Consider the following 14,374-nt stretch of genomic DNA (forward strand, 5'->3'; position numbering starts at 1 on the left):
TCATATTAAGCAAATTTTAAAAATTTTGTAGCTTAATGTTAAAGCTCTAAAAGTTGCCTTTCAAAATGGAAAATGGTTAGGTCATTGAATTTGTTAACTTTCATCAAACTGTCAATCATGTCTTGAGTTCCATCTCTGTGTCAGGGATTGAGCTAGGCCTGCACTGAGGATTTTAAAGTGACATGTGGTCTTTGGCCTTAAAAGGCTCACATTCTTGTTATGGGCAGTAATTTTGGTTGGTTGACTGAGAAACCATTCATATGTTTAATAAATATTTATGGAGCTCTGGCCCTCTGCAAGGCACTATGGTAGGGTCTGAGGATACAGTATGGGAAGCAGGACACATAAGATCCCTGCCCACGTGGGTTTCAGTGGGCAGGGGCACTTAACCTAATAGGTGAGTGTGGAGGAACTATAGAAGGATAGAAGTCAGGGGTGACAATGGGGAAGAGTACTGGAGAGCAGAGTGGGCTTACAGAACTGAAAGAGGGTTGATGTGAATTTACTGTAGATGCAGTTGGGAACTGGTGAGTTTGACTGATAAAGAGAGAAGAGAAGAGGGCTGGTAGCTAGAGGAACACCTGAGATTCTTACAGGCTTACCCAATAAGCACAAGCTGTAGCTTTAGAAATAAAATGGCCTATCCAAAATTTTAGAAATAATTATCTTCCCCCTATTTAGTATCTTTGGGATATTTTTCTGAATACTTATTAAATTCTCAGCTAAGGGCTTCCCTGGTGGCGCAGTGGTTGAGGGTCCGCCTGCCGATGCAGGGGACACGGGTTCGTGCCCCGGTCTGGGAAGATCCCACATGCCACGGAGCGGCTGGGCCCGTGAGCCATGGCCGCTGGGCCTGCACGTCCGGAGCCTGTGCTCTGCAGCAGGAGAGGCCACAGCAGTGAGAGGCCCGCCTACCGCAAAAAAACACAAACACACAAAAATAAAAATTAAAAAAAAAAATTCTTAGCTAAGAAAGTAGTATGTGTTGCATGTGTGTGTGTGTGTGTGTGTGTGTGTGTGTGTGTGTGTATGTAAGTGGTAGAATGGTTCTCCTTAGTTACAAGTGATTTTAATAATGGAATAATAATTTTAATCAGAATTAGCCTTCTGATCATTTGTTTGGGATAGAATCTTATGTTAGAATCCAAATATGGGGGACTTCCCTGGTGGCGCAGTAGTTAAGAATCCGCCTGCCAATTCAGGGGACACAGGTTTGAGCCCTGGTCTGGGAAGATCCCACATGCTGCAGAGCAACTAAGTCTGTGCACCACAACTCTGAGCCTGCGCTCTAGAGCCCACAGGCCACAACTACTGAGCCTGAGTGCTGCAACTACTGAAGCCTGCTTGCCTAGAGCCCCTGCTCCACAATAAGAGAAGCCACCACAATGAGAAGCCCGCGCACTGCAACGAGAGTAACCCCCGCTCACTGCAACTAGAGAAGGCCTGCACGCAGCAACAAAGACCCAATGCAGCCAAAAATAAGTAATAAATTTATTTTAAAAAAAAGAATCCAAGTATGCCAGAACCCAAATGTAGCAGTTTCCTCATTTTAATAAAATTGTGGTTACAGATTACAGCTCATCAGATTATAATAGTGCAGCCTTGCCAGTAAGCAGCAAAATTTACTTGTCTGTTTCTTCTTCCAGGGTACCTATGTAGTTAAATTCAATCAATTTTTAAAAATATTTTTTTTTACTACAAGTTATTGCTTATCACAGGCAAACCCAATGACATACTTATATCTGCAGGACAACAATTTATATTATGAAGTAAAACTTTTACTATTTAACATTAGAGTTCATCTGATTAATAAGCTGATGTTGCCTCGGGTCTCAAACTTTGTCGTGAATAAAATAGGTCCTCATGCTGCTTAAAAACAGTGCACCAGCTGCAAGTCCAGAAAACACTTGCTGTTGCTCACATAATAAAAGAACCCCCAAAGCCTTATAATTTATAGATTCATAACCACTTCTTGTTGAATTTATTCCTCTAAATGGTGCAGGTGCTGCTTTGGTTTAAAACATACAACCCTCTTTAGGCAATCTGCAAGTACTCCAAGGTGCTTAATTTCTTCCCTTCTTACATTGTGAGCTGGTTGAACTCAGCACTTCATTTAAAGCTCAAAGGTGTGATTGTTTTAAAACTTACCTAATATTCCTTTTTTTAATCATTTAAATATAGATGTAATTTCCTACAAATGTGTAATTGATCATTTAAGATTTGGACAGTTCATTTTTATTTATTTTTTATTGAAGTATAGTTGATTTACAATGTTGTGTTAATTTCTGCTGCATAGCAAAGTGAGTCAGTTGTACATATATATATATATATATATATATATACACACACATATACATTCTTTTTTTATATTCTTTTCCATTATGGTTTATCACAGGATGTTGAATATAGTTCCCTGTGCTATACAGTAGGACCTTGTTGTTTATCCATTCTGTATATGAAAGCTTACATCTGCTAACCCCAACTTCCCACTCCATCCCTCCTCAGCTCCCTCCCCCTTGGCAACCACAAGTCTGTTCTCTATGTCTGTGAGTGTGTTTCTGTTTCGTAGATAGGTTCTTTTGTGTCATATTTTAGATTCCATATATAAGTGATATCGTATGGTATTTGTCTTTCTCTTTCTGGCTTACTTCACTTAGTGTGATAATCTCTAGTTGCATCCATGTTACTGCAAATGGCATTATTTCATTCTTTTTTATGGCTGAGTAGTATTCCATTGCATATCTGTACCACATCTTCTTTATCCTTTCATCTGTCAATGGACATTTAGGTTGTTTCCATGTCTTGGCCATTGTGAATAGTGCTGCTGTGAACATAGGGGTGCATGTATCTTTTTGAATTAGAGTTTTGTCTGCATATATGCTCGGGAGTGGTATTGCTGGACCATATGGCAATTCTATTTTTAGTTTTCCGAGGAACCTCCATACAGTTTTCCATAGTGGCTGTACAACTTGTATGCATTCTCACCAACAGTGTAGGAGGGCTCCCTTTTCTCCACACCCTCTGCAGCAGTTGTTATTTGTAGAGTTTTTAATAATGGCTATTTTTGGATAGTTCATTTTTAACCATATTGTTCATTTATTCAAACATGTTATGATCCTGTCATGTTCCAACACAGGTCTAGATGCAGGTGATATATTGGTGAATATTGATACAACAAAAATTCCTAGCCTCATGCAAACTTAGAGTCTAGTGTGAAATTTATTTTCTGGTGGATTCTATAAGGATTCTTGCCTATTCTCCTTTCACAGAACCTCTGGTGTGATGGAATCTAGGCAGCTGTTTCAAGTTCTGTCTTTTAAAATCCTTCCATCTTAAAAAGTTGGCATAAATGTGTTGCTTCAGAAATGGGTGCTGCTATTAATTGTGAATAGTGAACATTACAAGAAGTTAAACTTTCAATCAATAGTAAGATTCAACAGTTCGTATTGCTAAGCACGTTTATTTTAGGTTTCAACTCTGGAGTATTAGTGGCTGGAATTATTTCATTAATAAAGCAGCGTTTTCACACAGTTTAGTAAGAGGATAAACAGTTTTCCAGGAGATCATCAGTGTTAGGCTAATATGAGTTCTACAGTATACTATTATTATACCTCTGTATGACAGATACAGAAGCTCAGACTGAAGTAACTTGCCCAAGGTTACAAAGCTAGCTAGAGGCAAGGCCAAGATGAGATCCCAGGCTGTCTGGCTCTCAGACTCTTATGTTCTGCTGCTTCTCGTACTTAAGATATGCTTTCATATGACCCTTCTTCCTTTTTTTTTTTTTTTTTTTTTGCGGTATGCGGGCCTCTCACTGCTGTGGCCCCTCCCGTTGTGGAGCACAGGCTCCGGACGTGCAGGCTCAGCAGCCATGGCTCACAGGCCCAGCCGCTCCGCGGCATGTGGGGTCTTCCCAGACCGGGGCACGAACCCGTGTCCCCTGCGTCGGCAGGCAGACTCTCAACCACTGCGCCACCAGGGAAGCCCCCTTCTTGCTTTTTTTGCGTTCTAGTAATTTGCTCTCTCTCAGATATGTGAATATTAGTTTGGATAGTACATACATTGTATGCTGCATATGAAAGTGAACATTTTTAATTATGTTTTTTTTCCCTGATTCATAACTATCCTATATGTAAAAGCTTTTTTTTTTAGTTGTTAGTCCAGCATTACTTACAATGTGACCTGGAAGTTCATTTGTTTTTGTTCTTAATTATGTTTGCTTGTTTATTAATTTATATATTTGTTTCCTTATACCTAGTACCCTGAAAGATTTATCAAATTTAAAATGAAAATTTAGTCAAATTCATTGTGTACAAAATTATATTTTTCTGTACCTCTGGAAAACAATGGAAACAGAAAAGCAGGCTTCGTTTTCCCATAAAGAGAAAGAGCCCAAGTTTGGAGAGGGATTTCCTCTTTTCTCACTGCAGTATTTCGAGTTGCTTCTCCCTTTGGGTTTTGGCTGGAGCAGGTATTTCTGCCATTCTAACTCCACACCCTGTTCCCTCCCACATCTGTGCTGCTTGCTTCCTGGACTACCCTCTCCTGCTTCTCATCCTCCTAGGTCCGCTGATGGCAGCTTCTCTGACAAGGCTGTGCTCACCTCCCGGTCTGCAGGAGCTGTCTTCTTCAGTGTTGCCTTCATTTTCTTAGCTCATTTGTTTATTGTTTATTAAATAGAACAACGGGGTTTTGTTTGTTTTTTCTTGTTTCTTTCACTGCTTACTCCTCAGCACCATTGTGCCCGGTGTATATTTGGTGTTTGATAGTTGTTGAATGAATGCATACCTCTATTATAGCACTCACTGATTTGTATTTAATAGTTTTATACATTTTTCTCCTTCCCCAGACTGTAAGCTTCACATTTTATTTGTCTTTGTATTTTCCCCCATGTTTATAATCTGTTAGGTAGTCAGTAAATGTTCATCGAATTAATGAATGAGTGACTAATTAATGCCTCTACATCTCTGTGGTACTGGATGGAGATGATTAAAAGGAGGGGGCAAGAATGGGTACTGGCTGAAAGGACCAGTGTATTATGAATTTTTGAACTCTGAATCAGGAAAGGAGGAGCAGAAACACCAAGAACAGATGTCCCCTTTCATTCATCTGTCCAGAAGTTTAGTTTTTTCGTGTCTGTAATTTGCACATTTGGGCATACCAGTCAAAATGAGTCCCAGATACTCATTTGTCTTTCAGGGTAAAATGGTAAGGAAAATAGTCCCAGATATAGGAACCTCAGTGAAAACTACATAAAGTTGCTTCTGACAATGAGGGAGATTTAAGTGACATTAACTTCTACAAAAATCTCAAAAAACAAGTGCCCTCCATTGTCTATATTTTTAAGACCTAGAGAACTTTAAGTATTGTATTTTAAGGTTTAAATTCAATGAGTTATGGAAACATGGACCTTGGGAATAATATCCAATAACAGAGGAGATAGAATAAGAGGAACCTGTGAAGGAAACTGAGAACAAATGGCCAGAAAGAAAGAAAGCAAGTAAGTGGTGTGTTTCCATGTGTGTGTGTATGTGTGTGTGTAATTCTTGTTAGTTTTGTTTTTGTTTTTAAAGCTCCAAGAGGACAAGTATAATTGTATTACTAGCTTCTAGCAAAACCTGGCAAAATTGTGTATACTACTGAGTCTCATACAATACATGCCATTATTGACAGGGCTCATTGAAAACAGTCATCACTTGGTGGCAACTTCATTTGCCAGACATCACATATTGCTAGGGATTTGGAAGGAATGGACTTGTAAAGCAGACAGTTTGGAAAGACAAAGTGTCTATAGGAGACATGTGGAAAGGTTGGGTGACTGGTATGTTAGGGGACGCAATCATTGCAGCAGCACAGGGTGTTACTTTCAATAGAAGCCGTTTGTCAGTGTAGGTGATATTGATTGCTGTCTTGTGTTAGAAATCATTGATAACTTCATGCAAACAGTTTTGCCACCAAAGTAGAGGATAACAAATCTGAACACTTTCTTGTTTTATCTCTATAATGTTTGATCGTGTTTAAGTTGCATTGCAACACACTAGTCATGAGTCAGAATTAAAAGCTGTCTAAACTAGATTATACACTTACGTTTCCACGGAAAATCTTTTTGGGAGCAGGGGTAGAAATTTACAGCAATCAAAGAATTTGTCCAAAGCCACTAATGACTTAGCTTGGCCTCACATTAGCCGTGGCCCCCTTAGGGTCTCCATGGGGGTGGGGAGGAGGTGGACAGTCCCCAGGAGCTGTGCAAGACGGCCCGTTGGAGGTGTGCAAAGACAGTTTTAAAATTTCTGTTTATGAATTGTGTTTATCCCAGCCTTAAACAACTGTCTATGTTTTGAATGTGCATTAGATATCAGTACAGTGCTCTGTGTTTGTAAATAAGTAAATTATATTTGTATATAAATGCAGAGAGGCATGCACAAACATTTTTTAATTGATTAAGTGCTTGAGAATACACTTTGGAGACCTCAAGCTTAAATCATAAATACTGTTTGGGCGTTGTGAGTAAACTGGGAACATTGAGAGGTTTCTTAATAAAATTCTGTCAAGGATTTTAGCTGTTATCAGATTCCCATTGTTTGAGCTGCACATGCAGATGTGTGACCGGACCTTCCTTCCACAGTATGGATTTTAAGTGAACACATTCAAACGCAAGTTCAAAAACATTTGTTGCACGTTTTGTGAACACACTGCCGTTTTCTCAGGAGTTGCCTGATGCCCCTCCACATACGGTATGTTCTTTACAGTCGTCCTTTAGTCACAGGCAGTTTAAGCTGTTAAATAGTATCTTGCTTTAAAAGGTAGGCTGATGGTGTGCCTATCTTCTGGTACATCTGGTAAGTTAATCTATACAGTCTCCATAAGTATCCTGCAGGGACCTGTTTTTACATGCATACAGGGACGTTTATGTAGAAATCAAAGGCCATGAATCAGAAAAACACAACTCTTGTTTCCAGTGTAGTGGAGGCTTAAAAAAATTGGCTTTGAAAAATTGAAAGTGGTGTGGTTTGTTTTTATTGTGGAACCGATCAGGAAGAACAATTTACAGTCATTGCCATTCTTCACAGCTGAATGGAGTAGAGGTGCCTGCCTCGTGAAATGGAGCAGCTGCACCCGTTTCTCTGGGCTCACAAAAACATTTGCTTTTTAATCGAGAACTTTGGATGGTGGGGTACAGTTTGTTTTCATGATGCAAGTGGTCAGTTGTGCCTTACCAGACAGCTGTAGTGTAATTAAGAAAAATTGTGTGAAAGTGGATTAAATATAAAAGAAGAAGCCTTTTTTTAAAAAAAGGGGGTTTTCACCTTAAATATATTCATTTTTTCTTTAATGCTTGAAAGCAGAAATGTCTCTATACTGCTCTAGAAGATTTTGCTATTTCACAATATCATTTAGCTCTAGGAAATATAAGATGCTGTACTTCTGCATAATTGTTTGTTTTTGTAACAAATGCAAGCTAAAAAGTATGGGTTTAGCTTATGAAAGACCTGCTTTCAAAATAATGTTTAATTAGGGATTGCACAGTTGTATTTATGTTAACTTTAATGCATTAAAAAGCTGGTGACCTACTTTTGTAGAAAAAAAAATTTGAGGCTGCTTTTTAGACTCATTTTGTATACAAGATGCAACGTTAGAATTATCTGTTTTTTAAGACCAGAAGCCACGAGAGGTGAAAATCACATTTTTCTTGATAAATTTTTTAATGAATTAGTCATTATAATAATGAAATAATCTGACGACATGTTGACTTGTAGTTAAATGTGGAACATTAGGCTGTCATTTGGCTTTGAAAAGCATATACTTATTTTATGCAGCAGACTTTGAAATAAGAATAGAAATGCCTTAATTTGCATCACAGTCTACAGTAGCAAAATAACTGTTACAAGGTCAGAGGGAGCTGAATTTTTTAAAAAATGATTGTGTTCACAAATAACCCAAGATTTGTACTAGACACTCATCCATTGTAAGTTTCCATACTGATTGCCCAACACACTAAAACAAAATTTTCACCGTAGGTCAAACAAAGGTGCCAGGTTCAGGTTTGCTCTAAGTGTTTATCCTATATTGATGATTTTCTAGTGGAGACTCTTGGGCTTTATTTCCCTTAGAGGAATTTTTGAAAGCTGGGTGAAGGGAGAAGGCTGGCAGGGAGTTACAGCCCTAAAGCTCTCGCTGTTTCCATTTTTGCAGCCCTCACCTTGGGAGTTAATTTCGGGGGAGGACTCTACACTGGGTGTTTTCAAGAGGAAAACCAACTGTCATTTCACCCACTCTCTGGTGGCTGCTCTCTCCTGATTCTTTGTGTCTTTCCTCACCAGAGGCCCTAAGAAAGCACTGAGAACCACATCTGAGCTCTTTCTAAATATTGGCAAAGCATGGCTGCAGCTGGTGAGTTAGTTCTTCTGTTTGCAAACTGACCCCTTGTGTGCACCAAACTCCTCTCCAGACTCCTGCCTCTATAGACTGTGAGCACAGCTGAGTTCAGGAAGGTGAATGGAGGAGGGCTGGGGTGCGGTGGAAAGGTAGAATAGCACTTAAGGGACAGACTGAGGCCAAGTTTTAAGGTAAGAATGGTGATGAAGAGCACTGGAGAAAAAGAGCAGCCTGACGCAGCAAGGAAATTACTGGAAATTCTAATTACTGGAATTAGATAAAAAGATCTGAATTAAAGTTCCGGCTAGCCAAACATTTTGAGAAAGTCATTCTCCCACCTTCTGCTTCTTCATGTATAAAGTGGAACTGGGACACCTGTTCTACATACCAAACAGGGTGTGAGTCTTAGAAAAAAGAGAGAGAACGTGAGAGTTGTGAATCCTATGTGTAGCTGTGGAACCACCCAACCCATTTGTGTCTTTTTTTTTTTTGGAACTCTTGGCAGCCAAGGAAAGGGAATGCAGCAAATATTAAATCTTACAAACATTGGTTCTTTCTCTATGAGTGCTCTCAGAGCTCCTTGATAATCCCATTATTTCTCTCTTTTTGATTCCCAACCTACCAGTCCCCCCACAGACAGTTTCAAACCCTTTCACCTTCTCAAGCCCCAGCCCCTCCTTTCTCAGTCTCAGTAGAGAAACTCCTCTGCTACTTTGTCAGAAAGGTTGAGCGAGGCCCTTGAGCTTCCTTGGCCACCATCTCAAAATGTCTCTGTCTTTATCCATTTCCGTCTCACTTTTTAGCTCCTCCTTGCAACAGGTAAACTGTGCTCTTGACATTCTCATCCTCCTTCAATTCAAATCTTGCTTCATCAGTTATTTCATATCTTTCTTTTGTTCTTTTCATCTCTTTCTACCTGGTCTTTCTCCATGGTCAGGAAACTCTTTGAGTTCAGTGTCGTGTGTGTGTGTGTGTGTGTGTGTGTGTGTGTGTGTGTGTGTGTGTGTGTAGTTTTTTTTTTTTCATTTTTATTGCTGAAATATTCAAGAGTGATTTGAGCCCTTTCTTTCTTCACCATCCATGCTTCCTTTTGATCCGTTTCAACCTGGCTTCTGTCTGTTTCATTGTATTGAAACTCCTGTCTCGAAGGCCACCCCTGATCTCATCGTCAAATCCAGTGACCATTACTCTGTTTTTATCAGTCTCTGTGCCAAGTTCCATGCAGATTTTGACAGCCTTAACTTTCCTTTAATTGCAGCCCTCTTCCTCTTTGGCCCCGTATATCAGTACCTTGCTTATTTTCTTCCAATTCTGTCACTGACCGCTTTTCTTTTCGCTTCAGCCCCTAAGAGTAGATACTCCCTAGGATTCTGTGCAAGCCTCACAATATACAAAAATTAATTCAAATTGGGTAATAGACCTAAATATAAGATCCAAATCTATAAACCTGATAAATGAAAATATAGGGGAAAAATCTTTGTGACCTTGGATGATGATTCTTAGGTATAAAAAGCATGCTCCATAAAAGAAAAAAATGAAAAATTATAATTCATCAAAATTATACGTTCTGCTTTTAGAAAGGTATTGTTAAGATTAGGAAAGCCTCAGATTAGGAGAAGATATTTACAAAACTTATCTGACAAAGAACTTGTATCTAAAATATAAAGAACTCTCAAAGTTTAATAATATTTAAGAAACAGCCTCATTTTAAACAATGGGCAAAAGATTTGAATAGACACTTCATCAAAGATGATATATGGATGACAAGTAAGCACATGAAAAGATGCTCAACATCATTAGTTATTAGGGGAATGGAGAATGAAACCACAACGAGCCACTACTATATCCATTAGAATGCCTAAAATTTTAACACCAAAGCTGGCAAGGATGTGGAAGAATTGGAACTTGCATATATTGCTGGTGAGAATGTGAAATGATGCAGCCATTTTGGCAGTTTTTTAAAAAGTTAAACATGTATCGACTATATGACCCAGTCATTCGACTCCTAGATATTTACCCAAGAGAAATGAAAGAACACGCTGTATGTTTCTGTTTATATAAAAAAAAATCTAGAAACTACAAACCTATGGTGATGGAAAGCAAAGTAGTTGTCTGGGAATGGGAGTGTGGTGTAGGAGGAATGGATTACAAAGGAGCACGAGGAAACTTTTTGTGGTGATGGATATGTTTATTATGTTGATTGTGATGGTGCTTTCACAAATGTATACGTATGTCAGAAAAGATCAAATCTGACACTTGAAAATGTGTTTGTAATACATTAATTATACCACAATAAAACTATGAAAAATTTAATAGAACCACATACTAAAAAGGATGAATATTACAGCATGTAAATTATCCCCCAATATCCCAGACTTTAACAAAAAAGCATATGGGAAACTAAAATAGGATTAAAGTTGCAAAATATTATTAAAAGCAAATCTCGAAAGGTTACATATTTTATGATTCCATATATATAATATTCTCAAATGACAGACTTACAGAGATGGAAAATAGATTAATGGTTGCCAGGGATTAGGATTGGAAACCATGGGGGAAGCTAGATGAAGGATACACAGGAATTTTCAGTACTGTTTTTGCAACTATATAATATGTAACTAATGAATCTATAATTATCTGAAAATTAAAAGTGTCTATTAAAACAACCTTTTGGATATTATTGTGTTCTCTAATGTGAAACAAAAATAGCATGCCAAACAATCATCAGTTTTTTAGATGTTAAATCAGTAATAACATTACTATGTAAACAGTAGAAACTATGCTTTTATGGAAATGATGGCAACCTAACATTGCATTGTTGCAGATAAAAGACATAGCAAGAATCATTTTACAATTTCTTGTTCTCCATCTAAATATTCAATACCTTAATTTTTTTCTCAGACATTCTTATATTTCTCTGAGTAGATAATAGATACAGATGGTTCAAACATACATAAAAAGGGATACATTGAAAAGTTTTCCTCCAACATCTGTCCTCCATCCACATACTTCATGCTCCCTGCAAATTAAACAACTACCGTTAATTTCTTGCATATTCTTCCAGAGTTTCTTTATGTCTATATAAGCAAATGTAAATATATGTTTTTTTAATCTTTCTTTCTGCTTTTACACAAAAGGAAGTTTACTGAATATTTTGCACATTACATTTTTTTAACATCTTTATTGGAGTATAATTGCTTTACAATGGTGTGTTAGTTTCTGCTGTGTAACAAAGTGAATCAGCTATACATATACATATATCCCCATATCCCCTCCCTCTGGCGCCTCCCTCTGACCCTCCCTATCCCACCCCTCTAAGTGGACACAAAGCACCAAGCTGATCTCCCTGTGCTATGTGTCTGCTTCCCACTAGCTATCTGTTTTACATTTGGTAGTGTATATATGTCCATGCCACTCTCTCACTTCATCCCAGCTTACCCTTCCCCCTCCCCGTGTCCTCGAGTCCATTCTCTACATCTGTGTCTTTATTCCTGTCCTGCCCCTAGGTTCTTCAGAACCAATTTTTTTTCTTTTTTAGATTCCATATATATGTGTTAGCATACGGCATTTGTTTTTCTTTCTCACTTACTTCACTTTGTATGACAGTCTCTAGGTCCGTCCACCTCACTAAAAATAACTCAATTTCATTTCATTTTATGGCTGAGTAATGTTCCCTTGTATATATGTGCCACATCTTCTTTATCCAGTCATCTGTTCATGGACACTTAGGTTGCTTCCATGTCCTGGCTATTGTAAATAGAGCTGTAATGAACATTGTGGTACATGACTCTTTTTGAATTATATCAGCGTATATGCCCAGTAGTGGGATTGCTGGGTCGTATGGTAGTTCTATTTTTATTTTTTAAAGAACCTCCATACTGTTCTCCATAGTGGCTATATCAATTTATCACCAACAGTGAAAGAGAGTTCCGTTTTCTCCACACCCTCTCCAGAATTTTTTGTTTGTAGATTTTTTGATAATGGCCATTCTGACTGGTGTGAGATGATGTCTCATTGTAGTTTTGATTTGCATTTCTCTGATGATTAATGATGTTGAGCATTCTTTCATGTGTTTGTTGGCAATCTGTATATCTTCTTTGCAGAAATGTCTATTTAGGTCTTCTGCCCATTTTTGGATTAGGTTGTTTGTTTTTTTGATACTGAGCTGCACGAGTTGCTTGTAAATTTTGGAGATTAATCCTTTGTTACTTGCTTCGTTTGCAAGTATTTTCTCCCATTTTGAGGGTTGTCTTTTCCTCTTCTTTATGGTTTCCTTTGCTGTGCAAAAGCTTTTAAGTTTCATTGGGTCCCATTTGTTTATTTTTGTTTTTACTTCCGTTTCTCTGGGAAACGTGTCAAAAAGGATCTTGCTGTGATTTATGTCATAGAGTGCTCTGCCTATGTTTTCCTCTAAGAGTTTTACAGTGTCTGGCCTTACATTTAGGTCTTTAATCCATTTTGAGTTTATTTTTGTGTATGGTGTTAGGGAGTGTTCTAATTTCATTCTTTTACATGTAGCTGTCCAGTTTTCCCAGCACCACTTATTGAAGAGGCTGTCTTTTCTCCACTGTATATTATTGCCTCCTTTATCAAAGATAAGGAGACCATAAGTGTGTGGATTTATCTCTGGGCTTTCTGTCCTGTTCCATTGATCTATATTTCTGTTTTAGTGCCAATACCATACTGTCTTGATTACCGTAGCTTTGTAGTATACCCTGAAGACAGGGAGCCTGATTCCTCCAGCTCTATTTCTCTTTCTTAAGATTGCTTTGGCTATTTGAGGTCTTTTGTGTTTCCATACAAATTGTGAAATTTTTTATTCTAGTTCTGTGAAAAATGCCATTGGTAGTTTGATAAGGATTGCATTGAATCTGTAGATTGCTTTGGGTAGTATAGTCTTTTTCACAATGTTGATTCTTCCAGTCCAAGAACATGGTATATCTCTTCTTCTGTTTGTATCATCTTTAAATTCTTTCCTCAGTGTCTTATAGTTTTCTGCATACAGGTCTTTTGTCTTCTTAGGTAGGTTTATTCCTAGGTATTTTCTTCTTTTTGTTGCAACGGTAAATGGGAGTGTTTCCTTAAATTCTCTTTCAGATTTTTCATCATCAGTGTACAGAAATGCAAGTGATTTCTGTGCATTAATTTTGTATCCTGCTACTTTACCAAATTAATTGATAAACTCTAGTAGTTTTCTGTAGCATCTTTAGGACTCTCTATGTACAGTATCATGTCATCTGCAAACAGTGACAGTTTTACTTCTTCTTTTCAGATTTGGATTGCTTTTATTTCTCTTTCTTCTGTGATTGCTGTGGCTAAAACTTCCAAAACTATGTTGAATAATTGTGGTGAGAGTGGGCAGCCTTGTCTTATTCCTGATCTTAGTGGAAATGGTTTCAGTTTTTCAACATTGAGAACGATGTTGGCTGTCGGTTTGTCATATATGGCCTTTATTATGTTGAGGAAAGTTCCCTCTATGCCTACTTTCTGGAGGGTTTTTATCATAAATGGGTGTTAAATTTTGTCAAAAGCTTTTTCTGCATCTATTGAGATGATCATATGGTTTTTGTCCTTCAGTTTGTTAATATGGTGTATCACATTGATTTGCATATATTGAAGAATCCTTGCATTCCTGGGGTAAACCCCACTAGATCATGGTGTATGATCCTTTTCATGTGCTGTTGGATTCTGTTTGCTAGTGCTTTGTTGAGAATTTTTGCACCTATGTTCATCAGTGATATTGGCCTGCAGTTTTCTTTTTTTGTGACATCTTTGTCTGGTTTTGGTGTCAGGGTGATGGTGGCCTCATAGAATGAGTTTGGGAGTGTTCCTCCCTCTGCTATATTTTGGAAGAGTTTGAGAAGGTTGGGTGTTAGCTCTTCTCTAAATGTTTGATAGAATCTGCCTGTAAAGCTGGCTGGTCCTGGGCTTTTGCTTGTTGGAAGATTTTAAATCACAGTCTCAATTTCAGTGCTTGTGATTGGTCTGTTTATATTTT

The 14,374-nt window shown here is 38.0% G+C and overlaps 1 protein-coding gene across 4 annotated transcripts in view; it reads left to right on the top strand.

Annotated features, from left to right (window-relative positions):
• The window catches only part of UMAD1 (UBAP1-MVB12-associated (UMA) domain containing 1), a 253,280-nt gene that overhangs the window by 132,460 nt on the left and 106,446 nt on the right, over nucleotides 1–14,374 (top strand). The window contains exon 1 of one of the 4 annotated variants that reach the window (XM_032642597.1): nucleotides 8,204–8,391. The exons of the other annotated variants lie outside the window; for them this stretch is intronic. Coding sequence (XP_032498488.1) covers nucleotides 8,379–8,391 — 13 coding nt within the window. The 5' untranslated portion in view covers nucleotides 8,204–8,378. Of the gene's footprint in view, nucleotides 1–8,203; nucleotides 8,392–14,374 lie in introns of those variants that run through there. 4 annotated transcript variants of the gene reach the window in all.

This window comes from Phocoena sinus, chromosome 9, assembly GCF_008692025.1.
Source record: "Phocoena sinus isolate mPhoSin1 chromosome 9, mPhoSin1.pri, whole genome shotgun sequence".
Classification (NCBI taxonomy): domain Eukaryota; kingdom Metazoa; phylum Chordata; class Mammalia; order Artiodactyla; family Phocoenidae; genus Phocoena; species Phocoena sinus.